The sequence below is a fragment of the Pocillopora verrucosa genome, chromosome 2 (genome assembly GCF_036669915.1).
Source record: "Pocillopora verrucosa isolate sample1 chromosome 2, ASM3666991v2, whole genome shotgun sequence".
Taxonomy (NCBI): Eukaryota; Metazoa; Cnidaria; class Anthozoa; order Scleractinia; family Pocilloporidae; genus Pocillopora; species Pocillopora verrucosa.
Window position 1 is genome coordinate 18,422,173 of NC_089313.1, and position 24,813 is coordinate 18,446,985.

The 24,813-nt window shown below is 37.4% G+C and overlaps 3 protein-coding genes across 5 annotated transcripts; 2 read left to right on the plus strand and 1 right to left on the minus strand.

The window, feature by feature from the left end:
• Positions 1-1,761: 1,761 nt before the first annotated feature.
• Positions 1,762-3,915, plus strand: LOC131790733 (potassium channel subfamily K member 9). The gene is made up of 2 exons (XM_059107999.2): positions 1,762-2,111; positions 3,250-3,915. The coding sequence occupies exons 1-2, from the start codon at positions 1,790-1,792 to the stop codon at positions 3,879-3,881; spliced, it is 954 nt and encodes a 317-aa protein (XP_058963982.1). The 5' UTR covers positions 1,762-1,789; the 3' UTR covers positions 3,882-3,915.
• A 1,968-nt stretch (positions 3,916-5,883) lies between these two features.
• On the plus strand, positions 5,884-12,821 carry LOC131790709 (proline-rich transmembrane protein 4). Of its 2 annotated transcripts, none has more exons than XM_059107961.2 (2): positions 5,884-6,041; positions 11,315-12,820. In XM_059107961.2, the coding sequence occupies exon 2, from the start codon at positions 11,323-11,325 to the stop codon at positions 12,421-12,423; it is 1,101 nt and encodes a 366-aa protein (XP_058963944.2). In that variant the 5' UTR covers positions 5,884-6,041; positions 11,315-11,322; the 3' UTR covers positions 12,424-12,820. The 2 variants fall into 2 exon arrangements, with proteins under 2 accessions (XP_058963944.2, XP_058963945.2); XM_059107962.2 differs by lacking the exon at positions 5,884-6,041 and adding an exon at positions 8,619-8,761 and having other exon boundaries at positions 11,315-12,821.
• Positions 12,822-13,022: 201 nt separating this feature from the next.
• LOC131790707 (F-box/LRR-repeat protein fbxl-1-like) lies at positions 13,023-24,768 on the minus strand. 2 transcript variants are annotated; one of them, XM_059107958.2, is made up of 21 exons: positions 24,287-24,768; positions 23,408-23,491; positions 23,021-23,058; positions 22,098-22,132; positions 21,520-21,623; positions 20,912-20,997; positions 20,271-20,366; positions 20,037-20,150; positions 19,538-19,635; positions 19,191-19,231; positions 18,572-18,647; positions 18,421-18,477; positions 18,079-18,189; positions 17,699-17,747; positions 17,254-17,297; positions 16,865-16,944; positions 16,277-16,382; positions 15,853-15,940; positions 15,152-15,295; positions 14,494-14,613; positions 13,023-14,244 (listed from the first exon to the last, which is right to left on the minus strand). In XM_059107958.2, exons 1-21 carry the CDS (start codon positions 24,631-24,633, stop codon positions 14,027-14,029), a joined length of 2,136 nt encoding a protein of 711 aa, XP_058963941.2. In that variant the 5' UTR covers positions 24,634-24,768; the 3' UTR covers positions 13,023-14,026. The 2 variants fall into 2 exon arrangements, with proteins under 2 accessions (XP_058963941.2, XP_058963940.2); XM_059107957.2 differs by having other exon boundaries at positions 21,514-21,623.
• Between the last annotated feature and the right edge of the window lie 45 nt (positions 24,769-24,813).

Genomic DNA, 24,813 nt, shown 5'->3' on the forward strand with positions numbered 1-24,813 from the left:
GAACAGTTTTAACATCCAGTCTTGATGACAACTGAAAAAAAAAGGAACTGAAATGATACAATTACGTACAAAATAAACCTAATAAAAAGTGTGCGTTTTCTAGAAGAGATGTTACAACTTCGAAATGCCACTTTACGAACTATATTCAGATGACTAAAGCCAGTTGCTCAGTTCACAAAACCAAAATGACAAATGACAGAGAAAATCTAAGGACAATTAGAAAATTCATTGGAAATATAACGTGCGTTAAACACACCCCAGTTTATTGCCACGGAAAGAAACAGGAAATTGCGCTAAAGTCGATGGAAATTTTATTGCAGACAAGCCATCCTCCTCTGTTTTTGCACAGATATGTCAGATTTTAACCGATTTCACCGTCTGAGTTCAAAGAGTTCTGGTCCCGGTTGTTCGAGGGGTTGATAACGCGATCCACTGGATAAATCTCTATCGAGTGGATAGCGCAGTACGTTTCCTTGACACTTATACCCTGGATAGCGATTTATCTGCTGTAGGATAGCATTATCCGCCCTTTGAATAACTGAACCTTGCTAAGAGTTGGAGAGTTTTGTCCGACTTTTTGACAAATTTCGGATTCTTTCGTGCAACTTCGGACGCTTTCTTCCGATTTTTAGGCGTTTTCGTCTTTTTCCGACCGATTTTGGTCAAGATCGCGTGGTTTTTCACGCTATCGTCCAATTTTTGAGGCTACTGTCCAAATTCAGGCGCTATCATCTAATTTCGGACGCTTTTGTCCGATTTAGGATGTTTTCATCTGACCTCGAAAGCTATCAGGCTAGCCTCCGATTTCGGATGTTGTACTACAATTTTGGACGTTTCCGTCTGTTTTCGGTCGGACCTGTCCGATTTCGGACCTTATACGTCATAGGAAATCGAAGTCGTTGTTGATTAGTCTCAGGAGCATTTTCCCGACAGCCGTCCGCTGAACTTGCCTTAAAACAACATTCCGAGCACTGTTGTGTGACCTACACAATGAATCCCAGCCAGGATACTTTCGTCTTGCAGAGATGCAGTTTCATGTCTACACCGAGTTCATTTTAATAATTAACCACGTTACCGTCTGCGGTAGTAAGAATACCGCAGTCAGTAGCGTGGTTAATTATTAAGTGCAGAATCTTCTTTCTTATAATTTTTTTAGATTATTCAGATAAGCATACGACAGGAACAGCTACACGGTTTTTTAATTTCTTTTCATTGCTTAGTGGAGCTCGATTCCTTTCTTTGTGTGTATCTTTGAAAGTGTGAGTCAGACAGACAGAAAAATCTTGTAATTAGAGGAACATTAACAGGTTCATTACAGAGCAGATAAGTCAGTGATTAAACAATCAGTTCCGAAGTTGTTCTTAAAGGAAAACTACAGGTGTCCTGTAGAATGCAAATCAAAATTCCAAAATAATTATGAAGACCGTGTGGTTTGCTGAGTCGGGAATGCTTTGTGGGGAGCAGAAGCTACAAGAGTCTTATCGAGCCCCCAGATCAGCTCAGCTACTACTTTTGAGGCTCTCGGCGGAAATCAACCAAGGAATGGTTCGTTCATATAACTGATTAAATTAGCTACAGTGATATAGTTGGTTGACTGTCGCGATTATTTGTAAATAAACAGGTGTTGGTTGAATTAAGTAAGAATAACGCCGAGTAATAATTTGGCATCATTCATTAATCTACCAGTTAAACGCAAAATTATCTCTGAATTTGAGGCAGCTGCCGTGTTGAACTGAGACTCCACGAAACAACTTAATTGTCTGTTAGTGCCTTTGAGCGCAACACAGAAATGGATGAGACCGACAATCCCATAAGATTTGAGCCAAAATCGCTCTCGATTAAAATAGTCATCGGTATTCTCGTCTTGCTGGTTGGAGCTGCAGTTTTCATGGAATTAGAGCGAACTAAAGGTGACCCAACTCCAGAAAAATCCGACGCGACTAAACTAAAAGAAAGCTTAGCAGAAAAATACAATATCAGTGTAACCGATTTGAGGCAACTCGAGACCGCCATCGGACAAGAGGCGGCCGAGAAGGAAGACGCCAAAGGGCTAAATCGCTGGACTTACGGCAAATCTGTGTTCTTTGCATTCACGATTATGACAACGATTGGTGAGTGCATATTGTTTGAACTGGAATATAATCGTATATCAATAATACCAGATAAATCATAATTTGAAAGCGATTTTTCAAGCGATGCAACCGATAACGATTATCTACAAGACTTGGCTGGTCCAGCTTCATCTCAATTTGTAGTTTTCACATTTCAAATAATATGAATACAAATGAAGGGATCTTGTTAACAAAACAGCTCTTAAAATACTGCCTAACGGGCTGAACAATACCATCAAAACTTTGCGCTCATTAGACATCGTTCCTTATAAGGGCTAGGTAGAAAATTAGTACCTGTAGTAAGATTAACAGTTTATTCTTCAATTTTTCGTGACTCAGTGCATTCAATTCTCAGCATTTGGATGGCAATCGATTCCTTGTTGACTCAAAATAATACGCATAAATAAGAAATGAAAGAAATTGGCAACATAACTAAACCTTCTATGAGGCGCCTTCTCAATTGATTCGTAGTCCTCAATTTCTGTAAAATCTTCTAACGAAAGTGTTATGCGAAAATGCGATCCTCTCGCGTTATTTGTCGGCGAGAAAAATGAGGATTAAAATGTTAAAAAACGGAAATTTAAGTCATTTAATATAGGAAATTTCTGAAACAGCCAAATAAAAAAATTTGAAATTACCGCGTCAAAGTTCTTCCAATTACCACTGGGTTGCATTTCCTCGCTCTCAGCTATTTAAATCTTCGATGTAAATCTAGGATAGAGCGGTACCAAGATTATTTTATCTACGCAAACACAAAAGGATTAAACCCTGGTAGGCTTTTTAAAAACGGCTTCAGGACCTTGTGCTCCACTGTCAAGGAGTTCGTTCACGTTTTTTAAATTGATGGTTGTATACCCTGCGTGTAGCCGTACCCTCGCGCCGCAAGGTAAAATGGAGGCGAGGTAACCCTCGCTTCCGTTCCACCTTTGGCGGGGAGGGCACGGCTACACGTAGGCCAATTGTTGTGCGATAATCAAACACAGTTCGGTGATCTGAGAGATTGACAAAGAGCTCACATAAAGTTATGCAATCGATTGACAGAGTTTGAAATTGGTCTCAGGATAATTTTTCAGCCGGATTGTCTGTTAATGATAATCCATATTGAAAACGATGATAATTTCATGGTTCTTTCATTAAGGCTATGGTCACATGTCCCCACAAACATGGCAAGGCCAGTTATTCTGTATCTTCTACAGCCTCATAGCCATACCAGTCGCTGGCATCATGTTACTCAGCGTTGGAAACCACGTGAGCTTGGCCATTCGGGTCTTCATCCGCTTCTTGGAGAGAACTTGCCTCAGTAGTGTAAGATCGGGGAGTGCAGAATTCAAAAGCTTCTTTGTCACTTTCCTGCTCATGGTACTAATGATCTTTTTTGGCGCCATTCTGACGTCACATACAGATGGCTGGACGTTCATCGAAGGATGTTATTTCACATTCATCAGTGTGTCTACCATCGGGTTTGGAGATTATGTTGTCAATGACGGTGAGCTTAAATCCACAAACCACGCAAAGACGTTTGCGGTTAATTTTACAATTGTATTGATCACCGTGGGACTATGTGTTGTTTCCAGTGTCCTTTGCTCGGTCAGTGCTATCATCGAAGAGAGGCAAAAGCGAATGCAGTTGCCTGATTCAGCGACCAATGCCTTGAACGCCGCTAATTTAGCCTTGAATACGGTCACAAGTAATCTTCCGTTGAGGCTATCGACCAGGGCTAAAAACGCGGTGGATAGTGCTGTTGTTGAAACAAGGAAAGGAGAAATATAAGTCATAAGCCATACAGTTGCTCCGTGCCCGTCGCCAACTTATATCAAAAAAAGATATCAAAATGATAATAAAAAGGAAAGGGAAAGGTAGAGTAGAAAGTATTGATAGAAGAAATTGATTTAAAGTTAGTTCGTTTGCAGCTCAGTTAAAAAGCTAAATTAAGTTTATCATGGAGATTCGATAAAGGGGCTCATTCAGCTCTCTCACATGTTTCATACTGTTATTCAGTGTAAATGGCGTCCAAATAATAGGGCAGGCATCATGTGGGCTGTGGGTTAAGAGCTTAAGCCTCTTAGACTATGCCAGGCTTCTTGCAAATTTTAAACTAACACATTTTTCGATAATCGTCAGGAAAAAATATATCATTTTAATTCATCAAAGAATGTCCCTGAACATGATCTTTCTCGCCTAAGCCGTGTTGCTCAGTACTTCATGACGTTCCTTATTCTTGCAAACTTCTTTAACCGGTTCCTGATCGCGCTTCCTGTAGTTTGTGTAGTTTTGGGGATTCCTGTGGTTCCTGAGGTATCCGTGGTTGTCGCTCTTAAATTCCCAATTCCATGTTGCAGTTGGTGAGCTTCACTGTGCGTTTCTTCGGCAACCATTATATGTCCTTACTTTTGCGTTGATTTTGTACTCTCACTACGCAAATTCTTAGTTTGAGCGGTCTACGTTTTTTGTTGTTTTGTGCTACAGTTCACGTAATCAAAGGAATTTCATGAGAGATGCCTTTATAACAGAACACGGAAACTACACTGAGTAAGAAGAATACTTGGTAGTAAACGTCAGTAAATGCTAAGAACATGAAGACCTTTAAAACGTCAACAAAAAAGACAAAAGACCTGTTTATGTGATCATATTGAGGGGCTGTTTAATTCACTAGACAAGTATATTCAACACTTTTTTAATCCTTTTTGCAATATATTTACATAAAGCAAGTTTATGTTCGTGGCAGTGATGATCAAACCGCCAATATGACCGATTTTCCATCTTTCTTTACAACCAACACAGCAATCCTTTGTACAATGATGCGTATCAGAATGGTTCATGGTCATGAGGCATCTGCATGTAAAAACACCGAGACTATCTTCTTTAGTACACAAAAGGAAAGCTATTCGCTCCATCGTACATAAAATTTCTACGCAACATAAATTTTTGATACAGTTAGCTCTCTCGTTTTCTTGTCTTTTGTCAGTATCAGCGGTATTGTTTATGTTTAAGGACTCTGAGAAACGAAACCATGAAAGCAATGCTCAGCATGACATTCTAAAACAAATAAACTGATCGCTAACGCTCCACTGTTAAGCGTTATCCACTCCGCATTACGAAGGGAGAATAATTAGTAACTAACGACAAATATTGATTCAGAACAATGCGGCGCCTTTCTCGTAAAGACAAACCCGCCCTCGTAACTTAATTACCCTCCCTTTCAGAAGTCATGAATTCACTCTACATTTCTTACAAGTATCCTGATACAATGGCTTAGAACTGAACACAATATAACTTGACCTCATCTCCATATTCCGTTGTGTCAGAGAAATACCTCATTCTGTTCTATAATTTTAAGAACAAGAAAAACCTCACTGATTTGTGACCTTTTTTTGGTAAAAGATTTGTTATCCAAGGTCGGTAGTTTAGAAAAAAAGAACTCACCTTAGACTCGGTCTCTTTGAGGTAGGTGACTTGTGTAAATTAGTGTGAAACCAATATAGAAGAGCACAATAAAATATTTTATTCCAATTAAAACGGTGGAATGATTCCATTGAAAAACTCATTTGGAATTGCTACCCATCATTGTTTTATTTTTTTTATTTTATCCCAGATTAAAAAGGGAACAATTAGCAGTAGTCACGGAGCTTGAGAATGTCAACAAAGACATGCCTCAAGCGCCGAAAAAGAATTTACCTGATTGGTTGAAAGCAGTGATGCCTCAACGAGTCTATTGTATAAGGAATGTGGTGGCTTTGCATAGCTAATTGAATTTAAGACTTCGTGATAAAGCGTGACAGGGAAGTCAAACTGAAACATACCTCAAGGAAGTCTTAGCCCAAATCAAAGCTTTAGATTTTAAAGTTTTACTACTGAAACAATCAAAGCAGCAGGTGGATAATCGAGACACAATTTGCCGAAAGGATCCTTAAAAGAACCACATAGATCAAGGTAAGCTCCTTCTTGTTCCAACTTCCTACCAAACTTAATGTACGACACCGTATGTTTAAAGTCTTTGAATAAGGCGAAAAGTCCGATAACTGTGGTGGATGTGAACATAAATTCGAGAAAGACTGAAAAATTTCTAAATCCCGCTCAACTCTTTTAGTGAATCGAATAAACAGAGTTTCCCGCGGTTTAGTTTGAGGTTAAATCAACAGTATGAAACGATAAGCGGTTATGCTCACGAACTTGTTGTTAAAAGAGTTAGCACTCCGTGATGCTCTAACAGAGCATCGATTGATTTAAAGACAATGAAGACTTTTTAAACTATGAGTGTAAAGAACAGGAATAGGAAGTCTGTATCCTGAGGTTCGACTTCTCAAAAGGAAGCCTGTGCGTCATGACTATGTATGAACTTAAAGACATCATTGACATGAAGTAACAGATTTGCAACTCCTAATTTATACAAAAAAGTTGCAAAATCTGATCAACATATCAAAAAAATCACCCACGCATTATATAATGATACTACATGAATTACAGACGCAAAAAACAAATTATCTAAAAACATTGTAGGAACTACAGAAACTGCTAGACATACGCCACAAAAAAAAAACCAAAAAACCAAAAAAAAAATCATAGGAATTACGTAAGAATAACCATAGGAATTACGTAAGTATAACCAGGAGGCCCCACGTGTCAAAGTAGACGATTGCGTTCAACGTGGGCTTAAATCAGTAACTTTTCCCGAAAGCGGTTATGCCCGGAAGAGGGGCAGCTGAGGGGATGCTCCCACAAATTAAATATTTGAAATCTAGTAAGTTCAGTACTCTGGTCATCGCAGAGTGTTGTTTATAATACTTTTTTTGACACCTCTGTAATTTGCGTGTAATTTCTAAGGAATCAAAATACGTGTACTGCGTTTGCGGATATACGCAGGCATTTCGAAAATCAATGGCTTGCGGGGAGACTCTCCTTTAAAGACCCTACTGCCAGTTCGTAGCTACTTCGTGCGGAAGCCCACGTATACTCAAACAGAAGAGCCTGTTCGCTCGCTAAAATGACGGCGTTAAGACGTCTTATGCGCGGTAGTAGACCGCTGGTAACGGGCTCTTAGTGAAATCTCTGTTTTAATCGTTGTTTCCGAGAACGTGTCGGACAGTTCCAAAAAAAGTATCGTAAATATGGAAACAAACAGTCAAATTTTTATTCAACCCTCTCAAATGTAATTATACAACCACTTAAATTCGTTAGACCTCACGGTAAAATGGTGCGATTTATGCGACAAAAAATCAAAATGTCTTCTAACTTTGTAGTCGAAAATAGATTGATTATAGAAAGTAAGAGAAAAAATAAGAAGAAAGGAGCAGACAAGTTTAAAAAAAGAGTTAGTCTTTACAAAACAGATCAATTAATGCTAATCAGAGAATATTGAAATTAACTTGAAATTTTTTATTTTGTTTCGACTAAAATTGCAATGTTTTCTTCACTAATTCATAGTTTATAAATCGACTGGAAAGAAATGACTTGAAAAGTAATGCATGACTTTGAAGGGAATATCAAATGTACAGTTTCTCAGGCCCTGAGGACATGGGTGTTGTCGTTTTTGACGCACACCTAGACGATAACAACAATTGACGTCTTTGAAAATTACTCGAGCAAAACTCTCTTACATCTGGGCTAGATTGAGCGGTACCTTAACCTAATCACAAGCCTAACGAACGGATAGAATACAAGACTCTCACCGAAATCTACACTGTATACATTGATCCACCACACAGACTTTTGGATATTCAGGTTGGCCTCCATCAATACAAATGGTAAACAAAATGATTTAACAGTAAAGAAGAATACAGCTATTGTGTTTAAATCATAATTCAAGTCCTGCTCTTTTAGAGGTCGATAAATATGGGGCTGGTGACGCTTTTGAGTGACAAAACACGCTCATCGTACAATTCAAAGCACGGTTTGGATTTATCTTAATCTTATGGTCAAACAAACCAGCTCTAATTATAGACAATTTTTTGCTCATCTTTCTCGTAATCAGTTTTGAGTATCGAGCTTAAAACCCGTAAGTTGAACTGAGCGATCTATTCAGCTACGAATCGGCTATTGTTCTTTTTCCTGATTTCCTCCCTTATCTTACGAAGACAAATTTTTTGCACCTAGAGAGTCAATTGTCAATTTCAAGCTCGTAAAGCTCAAATGACGTTAGTCCCTGAGGCGATTCAATGAATTAAAACGATCAACGAAGGATGCATATTCAACGTAAACTTTGTGTCAGGCTTGAACTGATGCGATTCCAGGTGCATTGGAGACATTGATATTATGCAAGCCTTTCAGATACTTTATCAAACCAAAGATTGCCCAAACAGCGAAACATTTGGTCTTGTCATTGAAAATCACTTTTGCCTCTTAGTCATTCCTTGCTCCGCTCGGCTCAAACGTCATAAGTGGCGGGTCAAGTGTTTTGTGAGACATTTCCTGTTTGATTTGACCAGTCTGTATTTTAAGCAACAAATCATGACAACTCGCCTTCGTCATTCCTTTATATTCAAAACAATCGACCCACTTGTGCGTCATATCATCAGACCTTAGAATTCCTGTCTAATTTCAACCCTTCTGTTCAAGGTATATTAACTGAAAAACCAGACGTTTTTCAAAGGGTTAACTTAATCTCCCAATGTTGTAATCACACTTCTGCATAAACCCTCTGGAGGCGATTTGAGGTATGGATGAAGCAGATAATTTTAGAATACTGATTAGACGATTCAATTGCACGCTTTTAAAAGACATGTATATTTTGTAAATGGCTAAATTTCACCTACAAACTGAAGGAAGTACGAAATTTCGACAACTGACTACTTTTATAAGCAAGCGTAATTCCTGCACAGAACAAAAATCCCTGAGGACAAATTCATAAAACAAAGTTTGATTAAGAAACAAGACTGCTAAAAAGCGGTCCTTTAGGTGGTCATTCTTGAGAAGGCCTGTAAAGGTGCCTTCTAAATTAGTACGAGGAGCATTCATAAAGTTTACAGTGCGGAATTAATCATGTATCAAGGAAAGTTAGATCAGCCGAGAACCGATTGACTGAAACGATTTAACGGTTTAAAAATAATATTATGTGTTCAACTGGAAACACAAGTGATTGAGGTATACGCCGAGATGGAAAGTAAAATTACTTAACCCACGCAGAATGACGGTTGCGGTAAGGTTTTAACCATGTTCAAAAGAAAGAGGTAGATTTTTGTCATAAAACAATGATGAAAACTTAGGTTAGTTTTTAGTTTTTAATTCTGATTTATCCCTTAAAAACCATCTACAAAAAGAAATAGCGATTGATTCTGCCTGATCTGCCAGTGGAGCCTCCCACTGCACTGTACGTTTTTTTAACGTCAATTTTTAAGTAAATCTAGTGTAATTCATTTTATAAAATGTGGATGAAATTCGTGTCGAAAAACATTGAAATGGATGAAATTTTTGTCAGTTCTACTTTTGTTTCATCGTTTTTAAAATAGAATTTATTGTTGAAACAAAGTCCGAAGCCAAGTGATTATATCATTCGTCATTCACAAAAATTGCAATAAGAAATCGTTAAGCCAGCCAAACGCCAACGAAACGAAGTAAAAAATCCGATAATAATTCTAAAGGGGAATCAACAATACGCAGTATGAGTTATTTCTCAATCGGTGCGAAACTTTGAATGCATCGGTCATTCACTTCTAATGACAACTCAGCCAAGGTACACTGAGAATTTCAGCAACAATACATTTAGTCCAATAACCTAGTGACAGTCTTTTCTGACAGATTATAGTTACAAATGAACCCGAAAATCAGTTCACAAATTAACAGATGTGTCAAGTACGAAAACTATACCGGTACTTCTTCTTCTTTTATTGAAGAACCGGGGCTGAGTATTTTGTCCGACTTTGATAATATGGGTAATTATTCAAGCAGAGAAAGAAACTGTTTAAGCTGTAATGCACATCAATAAGAAAATAAATTTTATCGAGAGCCGTCTGACTCCAGAGCTTTATGTTTACGAGAGAAGCTGATGTTTTATCGTTTACACAAAAAATGGCTGGCAAAAAGCGAGACAAAACTGTATTATTTGATTGCGTCATTTCACCGTCTCATGCAGATGTCGAACAATCTCGAAATTTTTCAGTCACGAGGACAAAAATCTAATATTCTATTTAATGAAAATTATGAAATTACACAATGTATAATTTGAAGAAGAAAAGTATTGTATCGTTGAGAACAAGTTTCGTATTCAGCCTCTCCAGTTACACTTGCACATATAATTTCGAAGACTTTCTGTCTCCAACTAATTTTAGTCCCCCTATCAATATTATTACATGTTGCATAAGTACTTAAAGAAACAGGTAAATCGAGCTTACTAAAGCATTGTTTGCATGTGTACAAGATTTTTTTCCAGAAGTACTCGCTATGCGGTCAGCCAGAGATTTCTTCACCAGGCGTGTGTTGCAACATACATGATACAATATTTTATCATTCACGCTGCCTCGAGTATTGCTGTAAGCGACTAATTCCAGCAGTTTTTGATACAAATTAACTCCTACCTGCTCAAAGAAAAACCCGTTTTCTTTTCTATATCACGCTCATTGTTGAAAGTAACATCAAGTGAACAAATTAAGAGCCATACAAATGCAGCATTTAAATGAACATAATCACACGTAGACTCGAGCATTTCTCATGGCGCTTTCCTGAGTTTTGAAAATTCATATTGGGAAATTTGAGACAATTTCAACATCTACCTCGGTGTATCTATTTACCCTTTGGAATAACTTCTCTCAAACACAGACCCCTAATTTTTAACTGCTTTCATGCACAAAGCCACCAGTTAAAGGTCGGTTAACAAGATGGAGAGCAAACGAAATGATCTGGGACAGGAACATTGGTCCAGCCGCGTCTCATTTAGGCGCCAAAGTCTGAATGATCCCCATTCAGCCAATTAAATTTTATCATTTGTGGAAGCAGTTCAGATGCCGGGATTATTACAATTTGCAAGGGTGGGGTGGGATTGAGTAAGACATTATAAGTGGTTAGTTTTGATCGGTGGGTTGTTAATTTTAAAGCTCGTTTTAAACCTTAAATATCTATTTGTGTAAGATATGTTTTTATGGAATATTTCCTCACCACCTTCTCCCACTTAGTTTACAGCCACATTCGCGTTCCTTTGATCTTAACCTGGTCAGTTCTTAGTTGTCCCTGTGGGTTACTTTGTCTAATACTGCTGTATTATTGATTCCTTCCAGAGAAGTCTATGAAACAATCACCTATGGCTAATGTGGAGCCTCGGGGCGTCAAGACTGGAGAAAGAGCAGTTGCTGTCGAGCCCATCCCAGACTGGGGCCCTGCTCTGCAAACCTGGAAATGGGCCTGGGACTTGCATTGGATTGGGTTTGGTTCCCTTTTCACTCTGTTCGCTGTATATTCTTTTATCACGTTCATTGAAACTATCAATATTAAAAGGCGAACAAAACGAGGGAAACTGTCGCTTGTCATCACAAGTCTCCTGGTCATCTTCGGCTTAGTGCGTGGATTATTTTTGTTTATCAATCCATACGAGACTAAACAATGCAACTTACTTCCGAAGTGCCCGATAATAGTGAGTCGGATTTTGTTCGGAATCGCGCTGCCGTGCATTACGGCGTCGTTTTCACTGGTTCATTACGCTTTCCTTCAAGTGATCAAGCTTAAGCTTTACCCAGAAAGACTTCAGAGTGGAAAATTCCTCACTGGCGTCATTGTGTTCCATTTCAGCCTCTCTATCATCGCTGAGACAATGGTTTCTCTTTTCGCAGACTGGAAAACTCTCGGCATACTTTGCCAATCATTCTACATCGTGTTCTACTTCTGTCTGTCCATTAGCTTCATATACAGTGGTGGGAAGATTGTCAAGTCCGTTCAAAAGAACCATGCCCACGTGATCCGTCTTGGTGTAACAAGCGTACGCACAGGCGCCGATGGGAAGGTAGAAGCCTATCGGCCAAACGTATCAAAACTCGTCAAGATCACTTACATCACGGTTTTCTTGGGATTTGCCAGCTGTGCACTACAGCTGTACTCGATCATAGGCGTCAACAACATGTACTTGGACAGAGATAAGCCCCCAAAGCCCTGGCCTTGGTTGATATTTCAAACGTTATATCGCGCAGTGGAATTCGCCGCAGCTTGTACTTTGGCTTATGTGGGCCCGAGACAAGTCGGCCCTAAACGTTTTCAGTTCATACGCTGTCCTTTTTCCACCTGCTATAAAGAGAATCAGAAGGCGCCAACTGGCTCCAACGATAGCAATGAAAGGTTTTCAACTCATCTTGTGAGCGGCGATGGCTCTTTGCCGAGGAAGTTACAAACTGTATAAATTTTTATGATGGGCGTCAAAGTAATCTGGATTTGCAGGCCACACTGCGGCTTTTACGTTTTACTTTTACCTGTGGTAGCACTGGATCCCATGTGATATTTTGCTCTGATCAAATTTTTGTGATTTCAATAGGAAAAAATGAAATAGAATTGTAAATAAAACTGTGGCGGAAAAGAGACAAAATATTTGAAAGGGTCACATTGACAGATAACATACGAGAATATACATTTAGATTGATGAGAGATAAAAATATTTGAAGAGAATTTTATAACTATTAGAACATGACAATGAAAAAATTTAGTCTATAGTTAAATTAGATTGACACAGTCTGGAGTAACCCAAATTTTTAACAATTATTCTTATTTGTTCTCAGTGTAGTCTTCATTAAAAAAGATAAAATCCACTCGTAGCTTTATGCAGCACAATCAAGAAGGCAAATAATTCAAATTAATAACCGGAGGTTAACTCCCCAAAGAGGTATTTTCTTTGAACTACTGGAACGAAAAGTTTGAATCACAACAGTCTTGCTCATAGCAAGGGACGTTTTTGACGTGATTTGAACCCATTCGAAAGCTCATAATACACTACACACGACTGCGCGAGGAAAAACGTCCATTTTAATGGCTAAGTCAGCGCTTAAAAACTTTGAACAACTGAGCCTAAACTTTCCAAGTTAGTCGTCCGCGTCCCCTGCCAATTTTCTTCATCCTTAGCCATCCTTCAAGGACGATTAGTCCTTTACACCCTAACATCAGTATACACTTTCTCCATACTACTCTCTAGACATTTTCTATGGTACTGACAAAGTGAATTTGTTTAACAATCAAGAGCTTCTTTGGTTGGTGATCATTTCCTTGATTCTCATGACCTCAATGTTTGTTTTAGTGGTGTGACTGATAGGTGAAAATAGTTACAAATCACTATTAGGGGTTTAGGGGTTAAAGATGAAGCCTCAGAAAAATGAAAAATGACACAAATGGCTGATGAAAAACTTTGGAACGATTCATTTTTTGTCTAGCCCTAAAAGCGTTTGTTCTCCTTGCCCTTTCGGTCAATTTCAATGATTTTATTCCGAATATTTAGACGTCGATCCTTTAAGTATATTGTTTCGCAAACATCTCTTTTCTGTAAGACAACTGTTCATGGGCGTCATGCAGATACAGAAACGCTATCTCAAAATCACTCGTTCGCCAAATGCTTGATCGCTTGTAATGGTCACCAACGTCCTTTTCGCTGCATATATATCATTCATTGTGCAGTGCGTGACTAAGGCCCTTGGTCGTCTGAAATGAGTCACGCAATAACATCACTCAATAGTCCACACTGGGTACGTCCAAACCCGCGATAAGTTCTCACAGCACAGCGTTTTGGTTGTGTGACGAGGTTGACAGTTGAGCCTTAGAGAGATACTAGTTCGTCGTTTCGTATGCTTCGCCTAGGAAGATGAGCCACGACAACGTGTACTCGACCCAGTTTTCAGCGCACGCGCTCAGACATTTTGGGAAATCATCCTCTCCCAAAGAGGTATTTAATAGGCAGATAACAGTGAAGACCTCGTAGACCTTTTCACTCGATAATAATGCTTCAGTTTTATTTCCATATGCTACGATCTGTACAGTTGTTCCGCCAGTAACGAAGGATAATCGGCCTCCAGGAAATCTTCGGCATCGCCTGGTCGCCACCATAACGAGTCCTCGGCCATCCAAGTCTCTTCATCGTCAACAATGTTATGAAAATGTTCATGTTCTTCTTCATCCTCATCATCGAACTCATCATCAAATTCATCAAACTCGTCATCGTCTTCTTCGCGGAAGAAAGCTCCTTGGAACAAAGCAGAGAGACATTAACTAATCGCTGAGCAAAGAAAGCAGGTCTCTTTCCCACCTCTCACCCCCCCTCCCCCCCTTCCTCTTTAGTTTATAGTCCTCACCTTGGTAAAATCGTCTTGGTCTCTCTAACCTTCCACTAATCCAAAAAAATTACAAGCCGACGATAGCGGCTAACCTCTTGATGATATAATACTTATTGTCCGCTCGCAGAAAATAAGCTTGCGCTGAAAGCTGGTCATACCTGAACCATGGGACGGAACAGCATCAATCCTTGGATTAACGGAATAGTCGATGCAAAACACAAAGCATCGATAAGATGTCTCCCGAAATCGAGTTATTGCTTCTTCGTCTATGGCTGTACCTAAAGGTTTTAATTAACAAAATTTAGTGAGTCTTCAGTGTGAAGGGACATCGAAGCGAAGGGAACCAACTTCCTTTGAGAACTGAAATTAATCTGGAACTGCATTGGTCTTCTTTGACTGCAATCTGTTGTTGGTCTAGAAAACTTGCCCCACCTTTTCGACCAATCAGATTCAAAATTAAAACCAATGAGGACTCGGTCGCTAAGGTTTCCCGCCAATTTTCAGGTTCAGTATCTATCTTCCGGCTTCGGAATGTGCCACTGCAGAGAGTAGGTCGAAAGAGAAAAAATAACATTTGTGCTGTTTCCTTGGGAGACATCATAATTGCAGCTTGAGAGTTCCACTTAAGTGTACGTGAAATATTCAGGTTCGATTCTAGCTCAAAGAAATAAGGTTCCCTTTGCCTTTTTAATTCAAGAGCCAAAATAAACCAACACACCAGAGGACAAAAATAATTACTCACAGCCACGTATAATTCTTATGAACTGAAAAAAAACGCCACAGTGCTATTGCCTAATCTCATTTCCAAGTCCTTACCTCCAACGGTGCAGTTGATGACGGGTCGGTCCTCTGATATGCAATGCAGACTCAGCAGCTCAAGAGAGGCGTTGGTGATTCCACTACAGCCACTAACGTCCAGAATAGTCAATTGGCCACAACTTTGTAACAGACTCTCGATAGCTGTAAAACAACAACAAAAACAAAAACAGAGGAAAACGAGTCATATGGACTGAAAAACATTTACACTAAACTAATAGCTTTACCCCAACTACAAAGTTTTTGCTTCTTGTTAGTTCTACATTATCTTATGGACGTGCGTTCACAACTGGCCAATAACAGCGTTTTGTTATTAAATACTTGTAATTGGTCACCTGGGGCCCTAAGAGACTTCGTATCAATCAAGTTACTGTATCAATAAGATCATCAAATAGAAACCAAACTTACGGAATACAACGACGCATGTTAAATGTTGGTAAGTGGACAAAATATATGGAGGTTAATTTGGAAACGTTTCGTAGTGAAAGCTTCAGATGATCTTTGATATACAGAAGCCTCAAAAAAGACAAAACCCTACTCCAAACAGTTTTATGTAGCCACACTGTAGGTGGTGCTCGAGGCGCCATCAGTTAGTCAGACTTTCGTTTTCAAGCCTTGTGGAATCGTTTTTTCTGGTTTTCTAAATATAGCCTAAACTTTTTCTTTTGGGAAAACTCGTTCTCAAGGCCTTCATTCTTTACATTTGTCCGTGAGTCCTGGGCACGCCCTGGCCACCAGCCTCTCCAAGGTTCCGTTAGAGGACAAGTGTATTACACTCTCGTCTGTAATCTGGTAAGGAAAATTAACGAATCAGTTAAAATTTAAAGTTGTACTGCTGAAGTTTGTTTAACAGTTTCAGGCAAGAAGGAAATTGTACAAATACTTAGTGTGCGAGGATACACAGTACCATAAAGCGAAACTTCATAAAAACTTAGCGCAGGTTTGAATTGTCACATAACATAACTTTGACTGAAACAAAAGTCGGAATCAACCTGAATCACATATTACTCAACACAACAAGGAAAACTGGTTCTTCCTCTAAAGTTGAGGCAAAGGCTTATAATACCCATCAATGGTAAACTTTTTCTCTTCCAAATTAGACAGCTTGTGTTACAGGGACCTTACCCTTGTTAAGTAGCTGATGACAAGAGAAAATAACTGATAACAAGAGATCAAGCACTGTAATCCTGCATCCGTTATTTCTCCTTCACAGGAGTCCAAGTTGAGAAACCTATAAAAAGAATCATAACGGCTGCTAGGTAACCGACTTTTAAATATTTTTAACTATTTGATACGGGTAACTAGAGGAGAACTGAAGAAACTAGATTTTAACAAGTGCTGATTTTAATATGGGATTACGTTGGTTTTGCTTTAACAAGCTCTTTAATTGGCTAGTTAACTCGTGCCATCCATTCGACCAATCACATGCAAAACTTAGTCCCATTTGGTCACACGCGTTTTCCAGAAGGTTCACTTGTTTTTACTTCGAGCTCTCATTGGCTCCTTGTAATATCACCTTTGTTGTGATTGGCTGTTGTGATGAGTATGCTTGTTCCGGCGATATTCGATAGAAACGCACTTTGTTTGTGCCGAAATAAGGTATTAACACCCCATCAGAGTACCACAGCTCATTGCTACTGGGTAATTACACATACTAACAGTTACCATACATTTATGCATACTTTTAACACTGAAGAAAACAAATACACTTACTTCAAATGAATGCAACTTCTTCCAATGCTAAACAGCAACTCATCGTTGACCACAGCATTCTTTGATAGATCCAACTCTTTCTAAAAGAATTAGACAAAATGATGGTTTTAGGGTATACATCTGAATAAAACTTGGCATGAGCTATTGGCGATAGCTTGTACATAGTGCAGCAAAATGTGTGCAGTAATAATAACATTTTTGCATTGGATTACCTGAAATAGTAAAACAAATGCTCTGATGGTCAATATCAGTGTTAGATTTTTTCAGCATTGAAATTTAAAATTAAGTTGAGTTTAAAAAAAATCATCAGTGGGGACAATTGTTTGCTTGTGTATTTCATTAGATGTGGTAGTAGTTGTATGTCACTGGTAATCATATTCCAAACTTACCAGCAATGACAAATTAGCAATATTCTGTAGTCCTTGACTAGTCACTGTTTAAAACAAATATATAATTCAAGCGCATTAGTTCAACCCTTTTGAAGTGGTTGCAGAAATCAACTTGGGTTCAAACTTTTTTAAGTAACATGGCCATGAGAAGTCAGACTCCTTTTGACAGAAATAGATAATTGACAGTCACTGTTAAAAAAAAACAAAAACAAAAACAAAAACAAAAACAAAAACAAAACAAAACAAAACAACAAAAAAACTACAACTGCTACAAAAAACTTGACTTCTAGACAATTTACTCATTTAACCTTCAATCATATTGCAGCAGAACCTCCATCCAAGGTCCACCTTGCTGATAATGTGTAATCAAGATGTCACCTCTCTGTATAACCACAACACAAATAACAAAGAACAGCACAGACAGAAAAAACTCTTTCTCACTTACCATTGTTTCCTGCTTGTGAAAAAACTAATGACTCTATCATACAACAGTGCTGAAACAAAAATCACATGACGCAGTACTTAGTCAAATAAAGCAACACAAAAGAACTCATTGGCAACAAGTAATATCTAGCTCTTTGTGGAGCTAGCCAGTAAATAAGCTCTAGTTGGTACTGCTAAATGAGTGGCTGTATGAGAGAAAGCCAAATGCCACTGGTTAGCCGGCTTGTCTCTTCATAGGACTTGGATTGTCATGTACACTACAGTGCCAAAGTTAGAGCTTGCTGGCAGGCTATTATAGACCTGATATGTCAAAGCAAAGACACACAGTGTATTGGAAAAAAAATTTCTCTTTTAACTATAATCAAGTAAAGGAGAAATAACCTGTGTCAACTGAAGGACGCCCTCATCAGTCAAAGTGATACAGCCTGATACATTGATGATTCTCAAGTTTTTACATTTGTCTCCAATGTAAATCATTCCTTTGTCTGTCAACTACAAAACAAAACACACACCTTCAGTCCTATATAGAATGTATGTTCTGGCATAGCCATATTCCCATACAAATCATACCTAATCAAACAAATAAGAGTACCTTGATCTACATAAAGTAACAGTGAATTAGCAACAAAGAAACTCGAAAATTTGAGAAATAAACTTATCGTGTTGTCTGACATTATGCAAAGGCTTCATGAATTCTAAAAAAGCATTCCCTCAAAACTTTACCTGAGTGCAATCTTTCAGATACAAGTTTTCACAAGCTGGTGGTAGCATAAAGAAACACTGTAGGAAAAAAGAATAATCTTAAGTTATTTTGATACTCCAAGGATTACCTTGCCCTCTTTTACTGCAACTAATTACTAAGTAAACACATTACCTGTCCCCTCACACTTTTGTTTCCCTCCAAATTGACATGACGTAGTTTTTGACAATTCTTGAAGAGCCACCAGAGTCTGAAAAATGAGCAGAATGTGCTAAGCACGTTCACTGTACAACTCATGGCATCCTTACGCAACAATGCTACATTTTGAAGCCTGCGTATTGAGTGCAAGCATCTTGTCTGAAAACATGATGTGGCCAAAACTTGAACCAGTGCCTCTTTTTCTGGGGTTCAAATTGCTCACCACTGGACCACTACATCCCACATCCAGCACACAGGAAAATAGAACAAAGTAACCCCATGAATAGCTTCCTGACAAAGATGTTTGAAAAAATTTAAACTGGTTCAAAAAAAATAAACCAAAAATGTATTGGAACCATAGCACTACATATGCTTAGAAAAAACATACCCCTAAATACAAGGACCTGTTATATATGCAAGCTAAAAATCAGGACAAAACATTCATCTTGAAAATAAAAAGGCAAACAAAATTAATGTTGATAAAGCCAAGACTACAAATTTGTGTTCCCTAATTTCATTCAGTCAAACTCCTTTGCTGATCCAAGGGAGAGTGTTCTTGCCATATAATGTACATAACACATTTTAGGAAACTTACGCTTTTTCGCCAACTCTGTGACATCTATGAAGAGTAATTTTCTGTTGAGGTAAAAATTATCCTTCAGTGAAAGAAACTCAGTCATGTAATTTAATATTCAGTCCATTAAAACTGTCTGGGTGTTGGGTTTGTAAATTTAAAAGAAAAGCTGATTGTTCAATTGATTGATTGACTGATTGAAGAACTGAATGAATTGTAGTAACATGAAAGCAGGATAGGCAAAATATATGAAAAAGTAATAATCATTGTTACTCAACAAGACAGTTATCCACCAAAAGGATATATCCAGAAAATTAAAAATTCAAATATATAAAAGAATAAATTATGGAGAATGAGTAAACATGTACCTCTAATTGTTTACAGCTTTGGGACAAGTTCTTTAGTGATGATGTACTAACTTTAACTCCACTTAAATCAAGTTCTGTCAACAACTTGCATTGTTTACCTGTTTAATAAAATAAACAAATAAATAGATAAATTACTGGATTAATAAAGAAACATCTTAATCCACTAGCATCCTCACTGACTAAAGCAATAGTTATGTCACTTTTTGGCTACCTTTTGAAATAATTCCCACAGCAACATTTGAAGATTACTTACAACTGAGTTTAAAAAGCAATCTGGCTTTGTGTTTGGTTTTGTTCTGTAATTGGTGTTGCAAACTAAGAAGGAGATGTGATGGCCTGTGGTAAGGATGCTGAATCCTACATCAAAAGGTCTGGGATAAAACCTTGGTGAGGTTATTGTAGCAAGGCTTAGCACATACAATAAACTGCATGCCACAGTTACTATTGCCATCCTTGAGTAAAAAGGAATTCTGTGGGAGAAAAATATCAAGGGACCTACCAATACAAAGGACTGCAAATTCTGTCAAGAAGTGAGGTGATTGGGACAAGTCAAGAGAAGTCAGATTCTGGCATCCTCGTCTTAAAATGGACCACAGAACTTCATCAGTAAGGCCTGAAAAGCAGAGCACAGCAGTAATCAATAAGCAAAGGACTGAAGAGTTGGAAGCTTTAAAATTATAAAAAGTACACCAAAAACAACAAGGAAATGAGAGACAGAGCTTAATAGTTGTACCTCCCATGCCTTTAAATGATGTGAACACTCCTTGGAAGTCAAGATGGGTTATGCGATGCCATGACTTAATGGCCAGTAGTCTCCATCTTCTGCATACTGAAATAAGACAATATTAATGAATATAGAAACTACCTCAGAATCAATTAGCAATCTTGATCATAGCCTAAAGAGTTTCATTTTATTGCATGGCAACTTTTTTTGGTCCACCAAGTCCACTAGGTCTTAGACATTTCCAATCCAATTCCCCATGGCTATCCTTTTCCTTGTAACATCATAGCATTCTCAGGAATACTGACATATTTAGCTAATGACAGGGTGTCCTATGTTATTTCAGCATATTAAAAATGAGACTAAGTCAGGGAGTGATACAACATTCTATACCCTTCTACAAAACCTACAAGGCATGACCAGAGAGAAATAAAGTATTCAATGATAACATGTCATGAGAAGAGGGAAGAAGCCCATGGCCATGATCAAGAGAACAACCTTTGTTCCTACTGGCTGGGTGAAGAGCTATGAAAAATTCAACTGCTACAAGTACTATGAATCTCACGTTATTTGGATTGGAAAGCAAAACTGAACATATATATGTCGTCCAGCCTGATTATTGGCAAGGAAATAATTTGATGTACTGAAGGTACCTCTTTCAATCCTGATCCTATCCTTAGGACTTAAATACAAGAAGATGTGGAGCATGGTGTACTCATTCAGTTTAAAAATTTCTGGCCTGTGGATGAAAAAAATTACTTCTTTAAACTGATGTAGTTAACCATGTAAACCTCATTGCAGTTCAATGTTAACTGTATTTTGTATCATTCTGTTATTTCCATTTTTTAAATATTTATTTAGAGAATTTTCAACTGAGGATGCTGGTTTTGGAGGATTCATTTAACTTTTATTTTACAGATTCTTTAATCATATCACACAATATTACTGCTATTATTAAAGAACTGATTCTATACTGAACAGGAGTTGTTACCTGAAAATCATAAACCTTTACCTCCCAAGAGTGACCAAGACAGAATTTTTTGTTACAACATCAATACAAAATCAAGGAGACAAGTGATGAGAATGAGGAAAAATACCACTAAGAGGATTATAAGTTGATCTAATACCAAATTCTCCAAACTAGCATTATGAAAGTAATAAACCAGTCAGTAAGGAGAGTGACTAAACTAATGAGATCTTGGGAGTGAAAACTTAATAGTTATTATCAAAAATTAGGTCATGATTAGCTACATACAAAGACCTGAGTTCATTGGATCCACTGATAGTGCAATCACAAGATTCCATTGCCTCTTCACCAGCTTCCTTCTTGTCATTTCCATTCTCACGATAAGATTCAAGTGCCTCCTGGCAACACAATCACAAATCAAGTGTCAATTACTACTTATGCATAGAACCTGATCTGTCAATGGTTTAAAACCACAATACACAAAAAGAGAGAAATCCAAATGGAAAACTAAATCCAGAATTGGTGCACATTCTCCTCAAGACAACCTTCAATTTCCTTTCATCATTGAACGTGAAGCTAACATTTATTGAAAATAACATTTTTTTTGCCTTTGAGTTTCCCTTCTTCTCCAAAAATAAGCATTCCAAATGTAAAATCCTAGGATCAATAGTTATTATTATATTCCAAATGCCATATTTAAATATAGGACTGTTATGTTTCGACAAATGTAATTAATCAGCCTGTTGCTGGTACCTCATGCAGCAGAAACCAAGGTAAGCAACAACTGCAGTTTTTGTGCATCAATCTCACATGAAGAATTTATCTCTTATTGAAGATGCTAACTGGCCATTAAAATGAATATACATCCTCACCTCAATAGTGCTTTCCTGAATGAAATTTTTAGAGCCTGTCATGAGAAAATGGAAAAGAAAAATTAAAAAAAACATAAGATTCTTATTGTGAGGCATTTCAGCATAATCCGTTTCACATTCTCAACTAGATTATATATATATAGTAAGTAGGAAAGTATAGTTATAACTTCTTTCTAGAAAGGATCAGTCTAGTCTATTAACCCTATCCCTCCCATGATCTCATTACAAATTCTCCTAACTGTCTGTTATATAATATTTGTAATGTTAATTTGAAGAATTTTGTATTAAATCAACACATAGTCCCTTAATTTATATTTTTTCTCTTTTTTTAATTCTCATCACTTACCTGACTGATATTGTGTTGATATTGTAAGGAGAAATTATGTCTTGGTCACTTTTGGGAGTTAAAGGGTAAATTAAAAGCCCTATACTTTGAACAAATGCAACCACTGAATACTTTTATAGGCACTTTCTATTAAAATAATTCAAGTGTGACCTTAAGTACCATATTTATTTCATAACACACCCATAATTGTTGAATTTGAGGGTGACTGCTTGCTGAATTTTCCCCACTTTCAAGGGAGTAACTCTATTTTGCAACAAAGCAATAACAAAATAATAAAATATAAAGATGTAACATAGACAGGGAACTTAGAGATTGTTGCCAGTAAAGAAATACTAATCAATACTTCTTTTGTCCATTTCAGTTTTATTGTTTTTTTTTTGGGAGGGGGAGAGGGGAGAGGGGAAGAAGTGGGGAGGGTGGGTACTTACTTAAGATGGGTGCTTATCAAATGAATATGATTTATTATATTCAATAATACACAACATCATCCATTAATAATATTAATTATATTATTACTATATTATTATTAAACCTATCAGCACAAAACAGTCCCTAAAACAAATAATTGTACACCTACCTTTCTTCCTTCTTTCTGGAGTGCAAACTTTCATGACTCTGAAGCCATACAAAAAAAAAACAAAAAAAACATGCAGACCATCATTCAAAAAGATAGGAGACAGAATGATTTCTGATTTATGACTATATACACTGTGAAGACTTTTCAATCGGAGCATTTGAGCAAATTGTTTACCTATACAACTAAAATAAATTCACAAGCACTCTTCTGGCCATAATAACTCCTTAATCAGCCAATTTTGATTGTACTAATTGCTTTGAAATGAGCTTCATTCTTTTATCTGTGTTATTGATAGATGTTGACTTTTTCTTGGTCCATAAAACTGAGAAAAAAAGAGCTCATCCTTAAGCCAGATCTCATGTTACATCCAAATCATAATCATAATACCTTCCTTCTAAAGTTCTCTCATCATCTGAAGAATCTTTGGCTTTCTGTGCTTCCCATTCATTACTAAAGGTCACAAATCCAAACCTAAACAAACAAACAAACAAACAAATAAACAATTAGAAAATACACGCGTAAACCAATTAACATCAAAAAGAAAAAACCCTTAGGAAATATTTATTTACAGTTTAAAATTTAGTCCTTGAAATAATAGTTCTTCCATTTTAAACCTAAATTACTCATGACATGTAAAGCAATGATCCTTCAAGAAATAGTTACAATTTTAGCAATTGCAGAAGAGAAGCTTTATTAGGGGCAAGGCAAATTTTAGAGGGTTCTTCTCACTGGTTGAGGAATCTGATCACGACTGTTACTAAATAACTAAATTTCATTCAACCTGCAGATGAAAATGAAGTAAAGCAATGATTCTTGGTGGTGAACAGCAATTTTCGCAATGATAAAAAGAAGCATTTTTTTATTGGCTGACCATAAGAATTTTATGTTGGTCCACATATATCCAGACTATGATGCCCCAACAATTTGTACATGTCAGAACATCATTATAAAAATTGTAACAAATACATACTGCATACTTTAGTCACTCTTGTAATTTGAAGGGTTAACAAGATTAATTAAACACAGAATTACATTTTAATGAACATCAAATTGTCTTATCAGCCAACAAATCAATGTATGATAATAAAATAATAGTAAAACAAACAAATAAAAAACAAACAAATCCATTCTTCTGTGCAAATCCTCAGAGGTCAGAAGGGTAAATAGGAAATTTGAAGGACACCTACACATTCTCGTGCTTGATTGCATATATGTGTATATATATATTTTTTTTACATCAACATTTGTTGGGATGAAATTACTCACCCCCGAGAACGTTTTTTCATACGATCCGTGATGATTTGGGCATATATAACTTTTCCAAAAGAGGTGAAAAATTCCTTCAGTTCTCTGGACTTCACTCTGTAGCTAACGTTACCAACAAAAACCTTGCACTTGTTGGCAACTACACGGGTTTTTCGGCAAAATTCTTCGGCTTTTTGTATCAGTGTTGCAGAGCTTGTAGGTTTTGTGTCTTTTTTAGGTATCTCTTCGTCTGGACTATCTGTTACAACGGACCCATTTGCTACAAGAGCTATTTCCGATAAACCACAATTAAGTTTCTGGTGATGAAGAATTTTGAGTTTTTGTAAGTTTGGAGACTGTTTGCTCATCTGCGTATTTATCAAATTTCATCGAGAAGAACCGCCTTTCAGTGAAATTGGAGCGTATGACCTCGAGATTACACATAAGGTTTGGTATTAAAGCATAAAACTGGCAGAAAATCTCTCCCTTTACGTGCCCTTGGGGTTTCTGGCAAGCAGTGCAAAGGTGAGCGTGTGAGTACGTCATAT

Bases quoted from the DNA above. Each gene is read 5' to 3' on its own strand.
- LOC131790709 (XM_059107961.2), top strand. From the start codon at position 11,323: ATGAAACAATCACCTATGGCTAATGTGGAGCCTCGGGGCGTCAAGACT.
- LOC131790707 (XM_059107957.2), bottom strand. From the start codon at position 24,633: ATGAGCAAACAGTCTCCAAACTTACAAAAACTCAAAATTCTTCATCAC. The intron at 19,636-20,036 runs GTAGGTCCCTTG...TTTATTAAACAG, and splicing joins ATTTGCAGTCCTTTGTATTG to GTAAACAATGCAAGTTGTTG. The intron at 18,478-18,571 runs GTAATGTGTTTA...TTTTTCCTACAG, and splicing joins ACAAAAGTGTGAGGGGACAG to TGTTTCTTTATGCTACCACC.
- LOC131790733 (XM_059107999.2), top strand. From the start codon at position 1,790: ATGGATGAGACCGACAATCCCATAAGATTTGAGCCAAAATCGCTCTCG. The intron at 2,112-3,249 runs GTGAGTGCATAT...TCTTTCATTAAG, and splicing joins CACGATTATGACAACGATTG to GCTATGGTCACATGTCCCCA.